Source organism: Serinus canaria, chromosome 1, assembly GCF_022539315.1.
Source record: "Serinus canaria isolate serCan28SL12 chromosome 1, serCan2020, whole genome shotgun sequence".
Lineage (NCBI taxonomy): Eukaryota > Metazoa > Chordata > Aves > Passeriformes > Fringillidae > Serinus > Serinus canaria.
Genome location: NC_066313.1, coordinates 16,663,541 through 16,683,313, shown reverse-complemented (window position 1 = coordinate 16,683,313; position 19,773 = coordinate 16,663,541). Strand labels below are relative to the sequence as shown.

Genomic DNA, 19,773 nt, shown 5'->3' with positions numbered 1-19,773 from the left:
TTCCTAGCTCTCAGGCCCAGACAACAAGCAGGCCCACCCACTCCCTCCTGAAGGGAGGGCTTGTTCCCTGCTGGGTGCATGAGCTGGCTCTACGTGCATTTACATGCCCTCTGATAGCACCAGAGAGTCACTCTTCCAAAATCCCTGCACTAGAGACACTGGGAGTCTGCTGTGATGTTGTGATGATTAACACCAAACTCAGTTCCCATCATTCAGACCTCTATCCCTGTGCCTGCCTCAGGAACTGGCACACAGCTCCAGGCTGGGCTGTGTGATGATGATGAGCTTTCCCTTGCAGAACTAACAGGATGTTTTTGCCTTTTGGCCCTCCCCATGCATTCATACACACATTTCCACGGACAGCTTTGCAAGAGAGCACCTTGGGGTCTGACAGCTTCCTCCTGGAGCCAGCATCCCAGGCAAGCTCCTGCACGGACACAGCAAGTGCTTTGCTGCTCCTCTGAGAGTTGGAAAGGGGAAGACAAGAGATTTTAAGAACGAGTCTCTGCTTTCCCCACCGGTGAAGATCTCTTTCCCTTGCACCACTCTCTCCCGCTCCAAAACAAGGTTTGGCTCACCAAAAAGCAAAAGCAAAGCAACAAAATGTGGAACGGGAGCAGCAGGGAGTGCCAGGGCCCCGGTCTGGCAGGGCAGAAGAGAGCAAGCCGAGCCATGCCACCAAGAGCTCCCAGGTTCCCATCACCTCCCACCCGCTTCCTTGGAGCAGGCGTGCCGCGCTCCGCCGCCGTGCCAAGGGCTCTCCCCCCACGCCTGCCCCTCCTGCTCCTCACCCATCCCAGCACACAGCGTGCCAAGGCACACCGGCACTGGGCTGCAGCCAAACACACATTTTTTGGAGCAAATTCATCCATCTTCTGCTCAGCAGCCCAGTCTCCACTTCTGCAGCTAAATGATCAGCCTCACAGCCCATCCTCACCCCAACCAGCACACGGCACCTCTGGAAAAGGGCACCCTACACTGGTGCTCTGGGGCTGCTTTCAGGGCTGTTGTGTATCATACAGTCAAAATGACCAGGTAGCTCCAAACCTGTTTAGTAGGGCCTTATTTTCTGGTTAGCATGTGTCTTGTGGAGAAAAACAAAAAAGCAATCTTTAACACAGCTGGAGAACACTGAATGCACTGTGAGACTGCTGCAGCTGGGACCTCTGTAAGAGCCAAGCAGGAACTCCTTCCCCACTAGCTCAGGTACTGCCAAGGTGTTATTGAGCACCAAAAGAGGCTGGTGGTATCATAAATGGGATACAAGGAAGGCTGCAAGAGCTGCAGGGTCTCTCTACATTGCTTTTACCCTAAGGCACCCTCGCCTGGAATGATGTTTTCAGCTGGGCTGACCGACTTGGAAGCTGAACTTCTGTTTAGCAAGAGAATAGGCCTAACACAAACTTCCCCAGGCTTTCTGATAAGGACATGACAGTCAGGAGCCACACCTAAGGAAGCTCTTCCAGGGCTTGTTGCAGTCTGCAAGGTCTCTGCCAGCCTTGGCAGAAGATAGTGGTTTTGGGCAGAGGGGGGCTGTGCCATCCCCTCCACAGCAGCACACTGGGATGTCCCTGGCAACAGCAATCTCCCATCTCCTGGGGTACAGCTGGGGCACCACAGGGAGAGCTGGGCACCACACTCACTCTCAGGCACCTTTCTTCACAGACAGAGTGACATCCTGAGAGCCTGCTGAGATTTATTGTTGGGGCACAACACATTGTGCAAGAGGCCCTGTGAGATGTGGCAGGAGCTGGCAGCTGTCATGGCACTATGGAAGGGAAGTCAGAAAGCTGTGTCCCCCATCTGAGATATCACAGCATTTCCATACCTTGTGTTATGCACCTGATGTGTTTTGAAGGGACAAGCCACCGGTGTACAGCCTGGTGATCCAAGATGTTATCACTTTGTTAAGAGAAAGACTGAAGATAGACAGATATGGACATGCAGGGAATATCTTGCTTTTTAAAAAAAGGAAGGGGGGAGGAGGATAAGGTGCAACTTTCTGTGGGAAACAGTCTCCCCACAGGAAGAAGTAGAGGTTTCTTTTAAGTGGGTTTATTTTTTCTTTAACATTGCAAGAATTTTGTTTTAAAGGAATGGTGTTTCACCTGCAAAACCAGAGTTCATTTTATCTCCTCCCACTCCTCATTAATTAACCTCAAAGAACGTTTTTACAATAAAGAGATACAATATTAGTTAAACTAATGACTTACACAGACAGAATCATTCCCGAAATCTTGCCGAATGCTTGGAGCAAGCAGACAGGTCCTGAGAACTGACAGCTCTGGCTGGGGGGATTGAGACTCTAGAACAAAGATTGCTTTGCAGATAGCTCCTCAGTGCCAGCAAAACACCCTGGCCTTACCAGCCCCTGTCAGCTGCATCCATGAGGCACATGGCCTAGGCCATGAAGATGTGGCACAGCAAAGAAAACACTTCTGGGAAAACACAGACAGCACTGGAAATCTTTGTGCTCCAGTTTTGGGAGAGAAAGGGCAGCACAATGGAAATTGCTGGCCCCTGTGCTGAAAGGCAGGATGGCTGTTCCAGACAAAGCCCCATGTGCAGGGTGGGCAGGAGGGTGAGCTGCAGGATGTGCAGTTTTCAACATGGGTGAAGAGAGAGGCACAGGGGCTGCAGGACTTCTGGCACCAGCATGTGAGGGACGGAAGCAGGCACCTGACATTTCAGCAATGGGTTATGACTGGAGGAATTTGAAAAAAAGACTAAGGTGGAAGAATAGATTAATTCTAGGCTCAACCTATGAACAAGGTTTATCTGTTTCTAGGTTTGACCACTTTTCCTTCCTCTTCTAGTCTCCTAAGTTTCAATTTTTTTTTCCACAGCCAACACTTCAGTAGTAGCCAACACAAAAGGAAAGGTGCTGGTGGTGCTACAAAGGAAAGCTGGTAGGATTTGTGGAAGTTAGCAAACAGTCAGGAGAGAAGATGGATACAGTGGTGATGCTGGAAATGGATTCAGTTCTGGGAACAACAACAGAGAGCACAATGCAGAGAGGTGATGGATGCTGTAGCAAATTGATAAGGCTAAGCTCCATAGAGGTGGAACACCAGGAGAGGCAGGGTCTGACTGCCCAAACACAGAAACAGTGCTCCAAGCAGGAGCCTGAGCAGAAAATGGGGAAAAGGCCAGGCTGGATGGGGCTTTGAGCAACTTGCTCTAGTGGAAGTTGTTCTTGTCTATGGCACAGGGACTGGAACTAGATAATCTTTAAAGTCCCTTTTAACCCAAAGCATTCCATAATTCTATGGTAAACAAGTACCAGAGCTAGATGTGGTGCACTGAATACAGTAAGATGGAGGCTTCTGGGAGCTGCTCAGGAAAAGGGTCCTCAAAGAGTCATTGGAAGTAGTCTTGAGAAAAAAACAGTTCTCAAAATGAAGTTTGTCAGCAAAGGGGAGGAGAAAGTTGCAAAGTACATCCAACCAAAGAAGTAGGGACACCAGCAGAGAAAAGAAACCAAAACCACTCTCAAAGCAAGAAATAAGAAGGATGGAGGAAGCTGGACAGATAGATAAAAGAATGCATAAAAGCAAACAGAGAAGAGAAAGAAAAAAATAAAATAAATTGACCAACACTCTCCAGTGCCCAAAAAATGCAGGTAGGATGTAGGTTGTGAAAGAATAAGGCAAGAGGGACCTGGTGGCCAGAGGGTTGCAGTAGGATCCTAAAGATTAACAGGAAAGGACAGGAAGGATGGTCCATAGTATCAGTGGAAGATACAAGTGGATGGGGAAGCAGGAGTAGGAAAAGATGAGAGAATGGCCAAGACAAGCCAGAAGCAAAGCTAATGGACTTAACAAAGGCACAGAAGAGTCTCTACTAGTATGGCAACCCTAATTAAGAGGATGTGGCACCAAGATATGATGGCAGCAAATAATTAAAGGTTGTTAAGAGGAAGTAATTTAAGGCTAATAAGAGACAGCAATTTATCAGGAGCCAACAAGAATAAAGAGTTCAGGAGCAGTAAATACAACAATGGAGTAAAAATAAACAGGCAGAGCAAGAACCAGAGCCACCAGCATGATAACAAGGACAATGCCACAGCAGAGCATAAAGCCTGTACACAAATGGTGAGTGGCTGATGGAGTGCCAGATGGAGCTGTCAGGCCTCCTCCCTCTCCTTATTCAAATCTTCCCTGAACACCCATCTGCGCCAGGAGGCCTTTGGGAAGATATCAAGCCAGTGATCAGGGAAGACGCATCTTTTTGAAGCTGGGCCCCTTTTGCACTTGTCCTTGCACCCAGCATCTCAAACAAGAGCTCTTGGGGCAGAGGTTGTCTCAAGATCTGGGGAGCAAAGGACCATCCTCCCATGGGAGCAGGGAAACAGGAGTCCAGGTGTCAGCCTGGGAGCAGGAAGGCAAAAGAAGAAGGGAACCTTCCCCACAGCTCTTGCTGCGTCTTTACACCAACTTCCTAGAAAGCACATGAAGCTTCTTAGGCATGTTCCTGGTGCTCCTGCTCTGTCCCGCTCAGACAGACAGGAGATGACTGCTACTGTCCCTGCAGCAAGGGACAAGTGAGATACCTCTCACTCACTCATGCCCAGTGTCCAAAGCCAGGTAGACAGAAGTGCACACCCATCCCACTGCTCTCCACATCCAAGCAAACCCTAGTGCAGAGCCCCGACTGCTCCACAGGGAGCGAGCAGCCAGCGCCCGCAGACCGGCGGCCGGGTTTGCTCCAGCGCTGCCTCCCACCGGCTGTCCCGGGCTCAGCCACAGCCCCCACAGCCCAGCCTGCTCTGCCAGCTGGGGACACAGAGCGTGGAAAGGAAGGGCTGCCGTGAAGCAAGAGGAGCACCTTGAGACATGGATGCAGAGCGTGGGAAAGAGGCTAACGACATTCATGTTCATCAGAAAGCAGATAAAACCACTGCAATAATAAAATTTCATTATGACATCTAAGTAAGAAGAAACAAAAATTCTTTGTTTACTGTGTCTATAATAAAGTACAAAGGTACCTGCCTTTGCACTACTGGTTGCACAGACACGTTTCAGCCCTGGGTGAGGACGAGAACTTGCTGGTGCATTGTATGTTGGTTTCCAGGTGGCAGATCAACCCTTTGCAGTGTTAACACTCTGTAACACAAGGTACATGCAAAACACCTTTCCTGGGGTGCTTCTCCTTATGGTAAAAGAGAGCAGAGATGGCAAGACACTATTTCACACAAATGTCAAGATTTATGGATTTATCAAAAAAGAGGGAGAGCATTAGTGTCCTCACTGAGAGACAAGGAATGTGCTTCATCCTCATTAGGCATGGGAGAGCCTACATTGCCAGTCATTCTCAGAACAGAAAACCTGTAAGAAACCCAACTTTTATTCTTCATAGTGCTTTGGTTTTCACTAGTGCATTCAATTTGCAAATTCAAGAGAATAGCATGGGAAAAGTTTCTATTTTTAACAAAAGAAGGTAAAAACTTCTAAAGTAATGAATTACTCCTGGATAAAAAGATTCATCTTCTTGAAAGAGTTTTGCTGCCTTATGTACTCCCACACAATACATTTTACATACTTACATTTTGCATGCATATATATACATACAATTCTCCTACAGAATACAAAAATAAATTGATCCATATTATAAACTTACTCTACATATGCATGTATTTTATTCACAGACATGTGTGAGAAAGTTTGAGAAAATGAATAATCATACCAGCCTGAAACTAGAGCCAGGGGCTAGAACAGAAGTGGATAAAAACTATGTAAAAATAAAAATTTAAAAAAAGAAAAGCATTAAAGCATCATCTGCTAATTTTTAAATATTTTCTTTTTCCCTTCAATGTTTATTTTTGTTAAGAGAAATTCATCTATCCCAAGCACCAGAGCAGGTGGCCCAGTGGCATAGTTATTTCCTGATGAGTCATCCATGTCCTGAGCTCCGTCTGCTCACCTCTATCCCAGCAGGAGCACTTGTTTCATATAGCTCCATCACAGCATTCATGGTGATGTCTTAAGCACCATTAAAACCTCAAACCAATAAGACAAATGCTTATTCCTCAGTTTGAGTCATCCCCCTTTTTATTTTTTTAAGAAATCCATTAATGACCAACAATGTTTCATGACTAGCTTTTCAAAATGTCTTTATATGATTTTGCCTCTCAAAAAAGGTTTCCCTAGTTTTGCCTCAAGTGTACTGAGTCTAGAGTCGTGGGTCTAACTCAGAGTTCCCTGCCATTGTAGCATACACAATTTGCTCTGGTGCATTTTTTCCTGGTCTGGGTCTGCTTTTTCTCTTCTTGTTCCAGCAATTAGGGCTTAGAAATGTTAAATTTTTCCAGTGAAAAAGCTCAATTTTGAGGCATTGTTCAATGGCTCCTCCAAACAGCCTGGTAATCCTAGCAGCAAGCAAAAGCAATACCACAGGCAGGGTCTCCAAAGTGAGCACACAAAACACAAGAACTCAACACGAATGACCTACAGAAGGATCATGAATAACCAATAGATCAGTCATTGTGAAACTCATTGTGTTATTTGGCAAATTTAGAAAGAACAGGCATCTGGAAGGATAATAGCAAGCCTGCATAGCCTTTGGATGGAGCTCCCGTGGTTCTTTGAGTCTCTTCAGATGAGCTTCTTTCCTTCTCCCTGCTTAAGGTTTCTTATCTAGCTGATGGGACTGGTGATTAATGCTGGCTTTTGAAGCCACCTGGAAATCTACTGATGAATAATGATAATGGCATGCTGCTATCTTGATGGGTTTTCTCAAACTGCTCCTAAAAGACTTCCCCTCAAAATGAACATGGGCTGTCACTGGTGACCCAGTTCTTACTCCTACACCATAAATCCAACTGCAGCACAGTGCAAAGGACACTGTAAGCACCTCTCAGGATTTTTCATCACTGTGACCTCAAACTTCCAATTCTTCTTATAGAAATGCCAAATTTATTGGCATCGCTTACTGGGATGTTTTTAGTGGAGTGAAAGTCCTTGGGCAAGGACCTGTGTTCTGCCTGGGGATAAACAACAAGATGTACATGCTCAGCTCTTCAGGGTTTATTGGCTAGCCACAAATAGCAGTGTTTATGGAGTCCCTGTCCTTTTTTATGGCAAGCCTGGCTCTGAAGATTACGGGGTACCTCTGGGCCTTCCCACAAAAGCCTCAAGATGGACTGAAGGCTGTCCTAAGGAGCCGTGGACTGAAATGACCCAAGTTCTATCTCTCTCCCAAGCTGAGTCAATGGCAAGTACTCAGCACTGCTGAAGGAATCTGTTATTTGGGGCCAACACACAGCTTTTGATACCACACCTACCTTAGAAAAAGATGGTACCCACTGTGGTACCAACAGGTCACCCATGTGGCCCAGATCATCTGAACTACAGCCTTTCATCAAGCACATGCAAAAGCATCTCTGCACTGCATCCACACGACAGTTCACTCAGACTCTTCAGTATGCCTTGCAATCCAGACATATCTACAGAAGCAACGTGCAACTTCTTTCAGTTGTCTGCTCCCCCTTCTAAATCTAAAGCACCACTTTAGTCAACTCCCCTCAGGCCTTCTGACTAGCAAAGGGGAAGGGAAAATTTTCACTGGAAACTAAGGGGAAAAACACAAGTGAAATACAGGTCAGTTAATACAGCAATCACTTTCTCAAAGCAGCCTAGATCACATTTTCAGAGCTAAGAGATAAAGAGGTAAAGATTATCAGGTAAAACAAAGATTTATTGAGACAGCCTCTACAACAAAAGCTGAAAACAGACATTAGGAAAACATGGCCCAAGATATTTTACTCTTCTCCAGCAAGACTGAGATAGGTACCTGGAGAAGAAACCAGTGTCTAAATTCCACTATTAGAAGAGAAACAACCTCAGGTGTAGGACTTCTGCACTAATGTGGTTCCCAATTTCATTAGTGCTGCCTTGAGATTTTTTGCTATCAGGAAACAGATCTAAAGAAATACTGCCAAGAACAGCTAGGAAATTTTGCCAGGAAAAGAGCTGACCATACAGGCTCTGTGTACAGATGAGCATTTCCTCCCAAGCCATCAGTATCTCAGACAAAGAAATCACCAAACACTCAGGAAAAGTAATAGATAACAATAGCAAGATTTGAATGTGTTGAAATAGCAGGTCAATTTCTGGCAGATACTTAATTGCAGGAACCTGTTCTTTATATGTTCACTGCACTTTACCCAGCCTCAGCTCTTCCCTTACACAGGAGAGCATATAGATTTTTAAAAGAAAGGCAACCAGACAAGCAAATTGTCAGGTAAGAAGAACAAGCAGTTTATGTTGTATCCTCACAGTCAGTTCTACCACAACCAACCTCTCTAAGAACGTACTTCCCGGCTACGTTTTTGTTTTCTGATAAAAATATAAAATGAGCAATAAATGTGGGAAATGCACATTTTCCATCTCCAGAAGCAGAACACATTTCTTGTAAATCATGGATTGCCACCTTCCACAACTCCAGACAGATGAGGAGCCCACAAAAATCAAAAAGTAGCCCTTTACTGAGGTTTGGCTTACTTAGACAAACAAATCAGAAACATCCTGGGAACAAAGCACCATGTGTCTTAATAGTCCTGCTTGGAACCAAGCCAGAGTCTCTTGTCTCTACTGCAACAGTGAAATAAATGATGAGCCTACATCCACATCAATAAAAGCTATTCAACAGTTCCAAGAATCATGAGTTATCAGGGAAACACTATTAGTGTGCTAAATATTTAGTGTCACTTGGCCTTCAGTAAAAAGGAATTGCTTCGATTAGCTAGTTAAATTGGGTCAGATATGCCAGACCTTCCCAAGATCATAGGAGAGAAAAATGAGTCAGAGCAGGGATGCTTTCATGAAATTACCTATTGAACTCTCCAGACAGTGAAATTATACTCCAGGCAGATGAACTTTCAAACACTAGAGCCTCCCCCTAGGAATTTTCTAACTTGGAGTGCCAGGAGTGCCACTTCCAGAAGGGCACAAGTGCCACAGAAGCACCACACTGCTTGCTAAAGGCCTCTCACATACTTTATGCTCAAGCACTGGCTGAACACGTGCCACCCTTACAAGCCTGGGGTATTTAATCCCCATGTGAGATGACTCAGTCAATGCCAACCAAAAAGCAGTGCCAGGCAGTCAGATCCAGCTGATCTGAAGGGCCAGAATCTCATCAGAAACTCTTTCTCCTCTCTTATAAAGAAAATGAAAATTAACTGGAAACAGTACTATCAGGTTCCTTGCACAAATAAAAAATGTTATACTCAAGGCAGGGTCACTTGCAGTGAGAGGTACAGATGACGCATCTTCAACACAATCTAGACCCAATTAGCTGTTCACATAAATGGGGACCATTTCACCTTTGCATACCCTAATAAGAAATTCATTTCTGTTTCCTGCTGGCTGTTGTGTGTGTGGTATCTTCATGAATAGCTTCCAGCTCTCAGGCTGGAAGGGAGAGTGAGTTCATCCCTACTCGGGTTCTCTGGCCTGTCTTGGCTCTGCAGGACTGTCCTCGTTTACTCTGCTGCTCCTTGCAAGGAGGCACCTCCACACCTTCGGGCCTCTTCCAATTCCCACACTTTCACCCTCACCACAAGCAGCAGTAAGGCTGGACAGCAGGTTCATACAGTCACACAGAAGGCCTCTTGGTTTTCTTCCTTTCCTACAGATCCTAATGCTGCATCCACTTTTATCTCAACTGTTGTCATCTCTCCAGCTCCATCCTCAGCTGGGACAGGCTCTGATGACAGCTCTTCCCCCTGAAGGGTCACTGCCAGCCCAGAACCATCTCATCACCACCTGTGAGGCAGACAGCCCATCCCCCATGTGTACAGCCCTATTTCCTAACAAAGACTGTCACCTGTGCTAGGGTGACACTTGTGCCTGAGCTGCCAGAAGTGAGGACCAAGGCAGGGAAGTCATGGTGACAGCATAACACTGTCAGAACTGCTATCATTGCTTTCAGTATGCAGGGACAAGTGTTCAAACCTGGGGACTACTAATTCAATTCGGGGCACACCTACTCAGTTCACAGACAACACAAGTGCACAGTGCATGACCCAGAACACCAGCATCAAACAAGAGAAAGAATAACCAGCACAATGGTAAGGATTCACTTTTGTCTTAGCAAATGGCTTTTCAGCCTCACACTATTACCATGCTAAATCAGTTTTACCTCAAGCTTGACTACGTCATTATTTGTATCACACACAGTAACCACCAGAACTGAATGAGCATGTTTATTCAAACACAAGTTACACATAACCCTTCAAGAAATACATTGCAACTAAGCCTTTGCATAACAGAATTTTTCATTTAGCTTGTCTACAAGACATACTTTGCCAAAACAGCATAATCAGACTAATTAAATGGTTACAACAGAGAACTGCATGTGATGAAAAAAAAACAGTTTAAGAACAAAGACCATACAGAGAACATACTACTGGATTACAGCCCAGCATGGATCATTCAGAAGATGACAGGAGGAAGTTTTATCCAACAGAACACAAGTATACAGCATCATTAGTATACATTTTCCATTTATAATTATTAAAAATAGAAAAACTGTTAACATCAAATATTACTTTGCTAGCCACTATACCTATAAGGTAAAACCATAAATGGACTAACTCTGCTTAGGAGGTGGAAAACTTTAGGTCTCTAGAATTAACTAGAGCCCAATTCAGCAAGCTACTTATGCATGTGCTTAAGCCCCACCAATATTAGGAAGGCTTACACATGTTGAAGTATTATAATTAACATTGAGAGATTTCAGCATGCATCAACAGTGAAGTGCAGCCAAACACTTGCACTGAATCAAGATAAAAAGTACAAGTTACATACATACTATAAAAATAATGACCCTCCTCTCTCAATCTATTGTTCTATCACAAGAAAAACCCCTACTGGGTACGAGAAAAACTGACAGTCCCCTGAAGAAGCATAGCTTTTCATGTTTTATTACACAACTCCAAAAGTATGCACAAATCTGTGCCAGGGACAATCTATCATAACTCTGCTTTCCAACCTCAGTCTTTCAGAACAACAGAATTTACCCAATTTGCACCAGTATAGGATTATAACTCTGTATGCAATTTGCAAGTTCAAGATCAAGGCACTTGTTTCTTCAGATCCTTCCCCAAGTGATCAATAGATTCACAGAACTATACAGCTGTACAATAATGTCAGTGACTATATACAATCCTGCACAAGATACAGGAACAAAGCCACAAAGTTACATAAATAAATGTTCAACTTCAAAAATATTTAATTTCTCTTGCATTTAAGTGTTACTAAAAACACAATCTCTGCAATTTTGACCTGTATCAGCCCTCTCTAAAATTAAAAAAAAAAAAAAATTCCCAAAGAATTGCCCTTGCCTAGAAGTTATCTGTATGGCTGTTTAAATAAAATCAGTCTTGCCATAGCTATGAAATACAGAAAATACAGGTAGCCAGGAAAATGTTCCACATACTTGGGAATGAAGCATTCCCTTTTAGTTGGAAGAATTTGATTGCTGGGTTTGGGGCTTTTTTACTCTTATGTAACCCACTATATAATAGTGAACAAAATACTTTTGTTTCATAGAAACAACTAACATTTGCCCACACCAGGCAAATGCTCTATTTACAGATAGATTAGGACTGCCTGACTGACAGTGAGTGTAAGTTGCTGAACTCCAAGAAACATGGAGCCTAAAACGGCGACACTCTCTGCTGAATCGCCTTCCCTTTGAGGATACGTCTTATCTGGAGAAGAGAAAAAGACAGAAACATCAGTATTCATCATCTTGAAGCAAGTCCTGAAAAGAACCCACCCTAGATCCAGTTTTGCATCCATTTATCCAAGCCTAGGTCCTGAGTTCAGTTAAAGAAGTGATCCCCCTTTACAGCATTTGAAAGAATTAAAGGCAACAGTCAGCAACTCAGCTGCGCTTAAGTTACTAGTCTTAGGTCAAGAGTCAGTTTTTTTATCAAGTAGGAAAAAGGGATTTTCTCCCTCTATTACTCAGGCCTAAGAACTGTCATTACTAATTCTGACAAGAGCAGTAAAAGCATGAGTTCAGGCCATAGTGAGATGAGCAAGAGGAGGAGTCCTGCCTCCAGTACATTGCAGGGTTACAGAAACAAAGACTGTCTTGACAGGTAAAAGCTTTTAAGATGGAAAAAATAGCAGCTGCACAGGAAACCTAAAATTTCAGGTCTGTATATTCTGATCTTGGTGTTGAAGCTGAAGATCTAAGGAATAAAATGGTATTTGCTAAATCCTTTCCTTGAAAACTGCCCAAAGAAAGTTCTGGAGTAGAACACAGCTTTTGTGTGGACAGGGACAGATGGAAGGAGAAGGCTGTTGTGAATTTTTTACCTGTTCCCCTACAAGGCCATCAGGAACCAGATGAACTGGCTGCTCATTCTCCAGGTTCCTGGCACTGGGATCGGCTCCCTTGCGCATGAGCAGGCGCACAGCGTCCAGCTGGCTCACGCGGTACTGCAGGCTGGCAGCCACGTGCAGGGCTGTGTTGCCATTGTAAGCCTGGGAACCACAAAACAACTCCATGAAGGAAAAGTGGGGGCATGAGCCTCTTTCTCTATCTGGATTATGGAAAAAATCACCATACCTTTGCATTAACAAAAGAGAGATAGTTGGGCAGCTCCAAAAAGAGACGAATGAGCTCCAGGTTTGCTTCTTCTGCTGCCAAATGTAAAGCGGAGCGACCACTTTTGCGATCCTATCAAAAAAAGAAACTGTTTAGTCTTCCCTGCAGGTGCTTCACTTATCCAGAGGGAACACGCAGACAAATAAAAATAAAAAGCAAAGTACGTGCAGAGTGTTGAGCAAACATACCTGCACTACAATTCATCAAAAGTGAATCTGAATACATATATTTTAATATCAACCTCTAATGAACAATGGAACCTGATCTCATCTGCAGGTAAGCTTGTTACATAATGTAACATTTGATATTTTGGCTAAGTAATCGTCTGGCACGGCACAGACCTGAACTGCACAACTAAGCAGTTTTTAATTAAAATTTGCAGCTCAAGGACAAGGTGTCATCAGCACCCTCTACTATGGGTACCTCAGAGTGCTCCAAACATACTCTTACTTTTACAACCCTCACTCACTGCAGCCAGCATAGCATCATTCTTAGTCTAGAGATTAGACTGTCACCTCCCTCCTTCCACAGGGTTCATTTGCATTGATAATATCCTGCTCTGAATAAATGGAGCATTCTCATCCCATCTGGGTAAATTAAGCTGTAGGGAAGCTTTCAAATTAGTCTTCTTCCCTTGTAATAAATGCAGCATGGGAGAAAGGGACACAGCCTGCTTTCACATTCTATGGATCTGGCACTTCAGACGAAGGCATTTTACTTACTTTGGCTTCAACAGAGGCTCCCATCTGTATCAGAATCTTGATAGTTTCTACCAGGCTCTTGTTTCTCAGCAGAAGCTCCTGGACCTCAGGGGAGTGAGGTGGCTGACAGTTCTGCAGTTCATGCAGCACAGCATTATGGGCCAGAACTGCACAGTGCAATGCTGTCAAACCTGAACATCAAAAAACACATAAAAAACCCATAAAAATCATCATGAATGAACAAATGCAATACTGAAGTATCGACTGCTGCTTGTTTCAGAGGTTGGATAAAGAAGCTCCTACCCCCCCCATTAAGCCCAGGGTTGATTCATATTTGTAGGTGACAGTGACTGGTCCCAAGCACCCTGAGATCCAGACTGTCCATCAACAGAACAGTGAAGCAGCAGCCTACTGTGAGCTCTCAGCCAGCTGATGGTGAAAGAATAACTTTCTAATATATTTTTGAACAAACTATACATTAGAAAGAGCTGTTTTATGGAAAAGGGGTCCCAACAGAATAGCTTTCTACTGCCAGATTCTGGCTACTGTATCCACTGACACAATGTTGGCAGTCCAATGTTGTAACAATGGCCAGTTACAACCTATGCTCTCCGTGCCAACACAGCAATCACATGTAAGAGGAAAGAGCTCCTGACAGACACAGACTAATCACATTTTCATCTGACAGATATGTCAATTGCACCTGTAAATTTCCATCTTAAAAGGAAATATTGCATTTTATTGCATTCCCATCAGTAGCTATAAAACACTGTACTATCCAGTAACTCTGTAAATTATAAACTCTTAACTACTCACCATCGTAGTTTGTTGCCTCAAGGTCCACATACTGATTGCTTCCCATAGCTCCCTTTTGGATTGCCTAGAAAAGTGGGAACAGGTACACATTTACATCTTATCCAAACCCCATACTGCTTCAAATTTGCTTATTGTCTTACTGCAGTAACTGTAATAAAGTTGCAATAAATAACAGCATCCCTGGAAGTGTTCAAGGCCAGGCTGAATGGGCCTCTGAGCAATCTGGTCTAGTGAAAGGTATCACCGAGCACAGCAGGGGCATTAGAATTGGAAAATCTTTGAAGTCCTTCCCAACCCAAATCATTCAATGATCCTATGATTAAGAGGAGACTTACTGTTTTGGTTTGGTAAACCAGAGGATTCCCCCAAAATTACTCAAAAACCTTGATGAGAACCTTAATGAGAAATTCAGTCCCACTTTAGGCTCTATTTGTAGACAGACTCACAAGGCTACCCAGAGAGAAAGATAAAGGAAGGATTTTTTTGGTGTGGTGGTGTTTCCAGAGTTTCCCAACACAGCTAAGGGTAAGAGGCAATGGCAGGGGCAGAGCTGTGCCTGCCTGGCTCTTACCTGGAGGACCTGGGCATGCCCCTTCTCAGCGCAGACATGCAGCGGCGTCCTGCCCCAGCAGTCTGTGGTGTTCACTTGAGCCCCCAAGCTAACCAGGTCCTGCACAATGAGATGCTGATTGGCAGCCACAGCAACCTGGAAAGCACTCTGCAAACATCAAGAAGAAAATTTAAGCTATTAGTCATCTGATCTCTAACAGGAAAGAGCAACTAAAACAAATAAAAACCCTAGCTACCTGGTATTATTTAAGCAGTGATTATGAATACTAGGAAGCCAGGACAAATGAAGCAGAGCACATAGTTTTACCAGCTCAAGGTGATCCCAAGAAGTATTAATAGCTCAAGGTTAATATTAGTATGCAGGCTAAATCTTGGGGTTAATATTAAATAAGCATTTCACCACATTTTTCCCAGGGTTCAGACATGCAGAAGCACTCAGGTGCAAAAAGCAGGTGCAAAGATTTTTTTCAGAACCTCACCTGGCCATTGTGCTCTTTAATATCCAGCATGTGCAGGGCAGCCATCTTCCTTGCAAGAACATAGGAGAGTGCTCGACGCCCCTGGGCCACAGCAATGTGGAGGAAGCTGCAGGAAAGAGAGGCAACAGAGTTACAAAAACAGACACAAACCAGGGCTCAAGACAGCAGGGAACCAAATGTCTAGAAGAGGTACTCCGCTGCCAGCCCCAGACCTCCTCTGTGTAACTAAGACAGGAACATGGGTATTTTCTTTCCAGGGCAATTTAAAGCATCTAAATTCGAATGTTTTCCTACTTTTTTAACCAAGTCTAACAATAAGCACCTGAAATTAGAAAATTTCTAGCACTCAACACTCAAGTGTGCTGGAGCTCTGCATGGCAGCCATCAGCAACACCACACCTTTCCCTTGATCAGCCAAACCACTGAACTTGTGACACAAACACTGCTATTGAACTGCTTCACTATAACCCACAGTCTGCCAAAACCCAAACAGAAACACTCCCCAGCCTCCCACAGAAGAAACACCAAGATAAACGGCACTCACGTGTCTCCATCGGCGTCCTTTGCCAGGAACTGGTCTTGAGAGATGTTAGCCAGTTTGTTCTCCTCCTGTTCCACTTGCCACTGAAAAAATGACTTGCCCAGCTGCGTCGTGCTCCTGGCGACGTTTTGGTCAGGCAGCGAGACATTCAGAGTAGCCAAAGAGATGCTGCGCTCCAGACTACCACAGAGGTTGCTGGAGAGCAAGCTGAAGCTGGGGGCGTGAGGGGCAGCCTCAGCCTGCGGGTGGGCACTGCTCAGCGGCTGGAGGGGAGCGGAGATGCTGTCTGAGCCTTCCGAGTCGTTCAGGAGGGAAGAGAAGCTCTGCGACGGGCAGTACGGCAGCTCGTGGCTCTCAAAGGTGTTCTGCTGGTAGGCAGGAGACTGGTCACTGGCAACAAACGGCCTGTAGTCCAGGGAGGCATCTGAAGGGTAACTCTGTGACAAATCTTGGCTCTGGGATGCAGAGAACTGGTAATGCTGCGGCGGATCAAGCATATGCTGGCTGGTGTGGTCTTGGAATGCTTGGTACTTCTGGGACGGGGAGAAAGCCTGTGTTCCTGGGCTGTCCTGGTACTGCTCAGCAGGAGAGCCGTGGCTGGAGACTGAGTGCAACCAGCTCACCTGCACTGTGTTCAGGGAAATGGGGCTGGACTCGTTCTTGATGTTTATAATGTTCTGAAGAAGATCAGAACTGCTCTCGTGCTTTAGGTCACTTTTATGGGTCTCCTCCATGCTATCCATAGAAGTTGGTGTCTGGGGTGGGGTCTGATGGTGGGGGAAAGAAACAACACAAGGCAAATCAAAACAAGCCCCAGAAAATTAGAGATATAGCTGTATCTGGTAGTTTCTGATCACACAAAGCAAACTGAAAAATAAAGGCATGGAAAAAATTATTACCAACTTACCAGGAGATGTGGGTGAACATTCGCTTGGCGTTTGAAAGAAGGTCCATCAGAAAGGAGTTCAGGAGCCTTTCTTTTGCCACTGTGGCCCAGTATGTTCTTCAGTTCTGATGAAAAGAAAATAAATTTAGAATCCATTTAGAGGTTACTCTTACAATTGATTTAAAATGTTACTGCAGTGTATGTATTAAAAAATAGTCTACCTGTGTATGGTTCGTAGTTCACCAATCCTCCTTGTGCCTGTTAAGAAATATCCAAATGTTTCTGTTATTATAATGTTATTTCTGGGGGAAAACAAACAAAAACAAATAAACACAAAAAAAAATCCACCCCAGAAAAAACCCCAACAACAAGAAAGAAGCAGTGACTTCCTTCTATAAACAAAGAATATACCTTAGAATAATTCTAGTACGTGGTTGTCTAACCCTAACTTAATTGCTTTTAATTAAGGTTAGAAAAATGGAAATAGTTTAATAATAAAACCCACTGTTGTTCTTTAGGCTTTTCAAGCCATTTGTTATAATACCACAAAACTCCAGAAAATCTAGAGAAATACATTATTCCTTCCAGACACCAGAGGATTTTTTTGAAACATTAATAACCCAGTCAATTTTACACTTCTTTAATGCCGTGAACTTTCATATGCAAAAATCTTCCTCTGAAAACACTTATCTTGGATACTTTCAAACACACACTCACAAAAAAGAATCTAATCAAATCAAAACCACCCCTTAATCTTCTCAGAATTTCCTGTAATTTTCATCCTTTCAGACTGAAAGGGCCTACCCTTACACTGTGTGCTTTGCACAGGGAGGCGCAATAGCATGACAAACAAATCTGAGAAAAATCCCTAACCCTTCCAATGAATGATCTCATTCCAGCCAACACGGAATTTCTGTGGTTTCGCAACACAAATGTATCTTTATCCAGACTCTCTTTAGAAAATAAAGCTTAATAAGAACATTTTAAAATGCCTTCTTCATTCATGGCAAACCTTCTTTCTGATTTCTTCTCAGCTGCGTTTTTCCATTACGTGTTGAAAAGGAAAAACACTGATTCCATCCACAGCAGATAAAGCAAAAGCTCATCTCTAGCATTACCGCAAAGTGCTTTCTTGCCAGTTACCATTAAAATCAGACCTGTCAGTGCAGAAAGCTGCCGGTTACCTTGTTTTCCTCGGTGGCAGGACCCGAGGACATCTGCTTGCTGCTCCTGAAGTGCAGGAGGAGCTCCTTCACGGAGTTCTTCACACGGACCCCCTGGAAAGGTCCTCTGTGCTGCTTTCCCCCCCCCATGTGTTGTTCAACTGTGGAGACACGAAAACAAAACCCGAACATAAGCCACCCATTTCGTTCACGTTTAACAAATAATAAATATAGGAAAAACCCCAAACAAACTAGAAACTCTCGTGGAAAGGCACCTAAAGCCCGGTTTAGCAGAGAGGAGCCAGAGAGCTGCTCCGCGTGCCCCTTCGCCATCCCACGGGCGTGCGGCTCCTCCGCTGCCCCGGGGACCGCCCCGCCGCTCCCGCTCCGCGCACGGGAGCACCGCAGCACCGGGCACGAAGCGCCGGCCAAACGCGTCCGCCTTTCACCGCTTCGGCCGCTTTCCCACACGGGAGGATCGGCGGCCGGCTTCGCCCCCGAGGGGACGGAGCGGTACCCGCGGCTCCGCGCTCTCCCCGCCACCCCCCGGGGCCGTGGCCGCCGCGGGGACCCGCCGTACCTTGCAGCGCGGGGCGGGGGCCGCCCCGGGGGTCCCTCCGGCCGCCGCCGCGGCTGCTCACCGAGAGGTCCGAGTCGGATCCCGGCGAGCCCGGGGCGGAGGAGTGCGCCGGCGAGCAGCTCCCCTCGCTGGAGTGGGGCGAGGCCCCGTAGAAGTAGGCGAGGTTGATGGGGCTGCTGAGGGCGCCGCCGTCGCCGCCATCGGGCGCCGCGTCCCGGCTGCTCTCCACGATCATGGCGGTGCGGCGCGGCGGGCGGCAGCGCGGGGCGGCGGGCGGCGGAGCGGACAGGGGCACGGCCAGGGCTGGGCGGGCGGCACGGCGGCTCTGGGGGCGCGGGCCCGCGGCCGCGCTTATACCGGGTCCGCCCCCCGCGGGAGGGGCCGCGCCGGGCGGGGCCGCGCTTCCCGTAAGGGCGGTGGGAGGAGCCTGCCCGTGAGGGCCGCTGCCTCTGCCCGGGACAGCCCGGGGGAGGGGGCGGCGGTGGCCGTGGCGGTGAGTCGTGGTCCGGGGTGCCGCCTCATCGGCCGAGCTTGTCCCTGTAGGTTTCGCGGGGTAACAGAATATCCTGAGTTGGAAAGGCTACATCAGTCCAACTCCCGGCCTTGTCCAGGACACCCCAAGAACCACGCGTGAGCCTGAGAGCGTTGTTCAGATGCAGCCTTGGCAACCCTCGCTCACAAGGCATGCAACCACAAATTGCCACTCTCTTATGGAGCTGCAGAGGTGGGAATGAGCGGAATCTCCCTCGGCCTCCCACCGCTGCTGATGCCACCTCATGTCCCCATTAGCAGGCATCCCTCACGCTTTGCCCCAGTCCTGCCAGTCCTTGGCTCCAGGACACAGTCATGGAAGAACGGAGACTTTTTGGTCACGTGCATCCCACGAGCAGCATCCAGCGAGAAGGGGAACGTGAGCAGTTACTCACGACTGAGATGAGTCATCTGAGTTCCTCTTACCCAGCGTGGAGTGGGCAGGGGCACACTAGGAGAGATTTTGGTTGTAGCTTACACCATTCTACGGTGGCAAGAGCCTCTCGGTCGAGGCCACCTCGACATTCTTCTTGGGGAGAAGAGGGAAAGCAACACGATGCCAAAACAAAAAGTGGGTGAAACTGCACAATTACTGTTAACATCACTGAGTTATTACCAATGTTCTCAGGAAGACTTCTCGGGTTTCTACTTTTCAAACAAATATTTCTCCTTTCCCATTTCCACCAGAGTCACCATCTTCTAAAATACAAGTGAGGAATTTTGCCCACAAGGTTGAGATTAGGATGTTTTTAACACTGTGGCTGGCCCAATAAATATGTAGTAAAACATCATGGTTTTACATGGTCATTCTAAAGTATATTATGCAAACTGAAGGTAATTTATATGTTTTAATTGTATTGAATAGCATGGGTTAGGTGCAAT

General features: G+C 45.8%; 2 protein-coding genes across 3 annotated transcripts in view; one reads left to right on the top strand and one right to left on the bottom strand.

Moving 5' to 3' along the window:
- Window positions 1–19,773, top strand: part of RPL24 (ribosomal protein L24) — a 432,745-nt gene that overhangs the window by 350,607 nt on the left and 62,365 nt on the right. The window lies entirely within an intron of this gene.
- Window positions 10,193–18,585, bottom strand: NFKBIZ (NFKB inhibitor zeta). 2 transcript variants are annotated; one of them, XM_050973437.1, is made up of 12 exons: window positions 18,422–18,585; window positions 17,802–17,941; window positions 16,839–16,875; window positions 16,639–16,742; window positions 15,735–16,498; window positions 15,191–15,296; window positions 14,713–14,859; window positions 14,142–14,205; window positions 13,347–13,516; window positions 12,586–12,696; window positions 12,333–12,500; window positions 10,193–11,716 (listed from the first exon to the last, which is right to left on the bottom strand). In XM_050973437.1, exons 2-12 carry the CDS (start codon window positions 17,928–17,930, stop codon window positions 11,663–11,665), a joined length of 1,854 nt encoding a protein of 617 aa, XP_050829394.1. In that variant the 5' UTR covers window positions 17,931–17,941; window positions 18,422–18,585; the 3' UTR covers window positions 10,193–11,662. The 2 variants fall into 2 exon arrangements, with proteins under 2 accessions (XP_050829394.1, XP_030090718.1); XM_030234858.2 differs by having other exon boundaries at window positions 18,361–18,584.

Excerpts from the sequence above, each read along its gene's own strand:
- NFKBIZ (XM_050973437.1), bottom strand. The coding sequence starts at position 17,930 with ATGGGGGGGGGAAAGCAGCACAGAGGACCTTTCCAGGGGGTCCGTGTG. Across the intron at positions 16,876-17,801 it reads CTGCCACCGAGGAAAACAAG|GCACAAGGAGGATTGGTGAA; the intron begins GTAACCGGCAGC and ends ATTTCTTAACAG. Across the intron at positions 16,743-16,838 it reads GAACTACGAACCATACACAG|AACTGAAGAACATACTGGGC; the intron begins GTAGACTATTTT and ends TCTTTTCATCAG.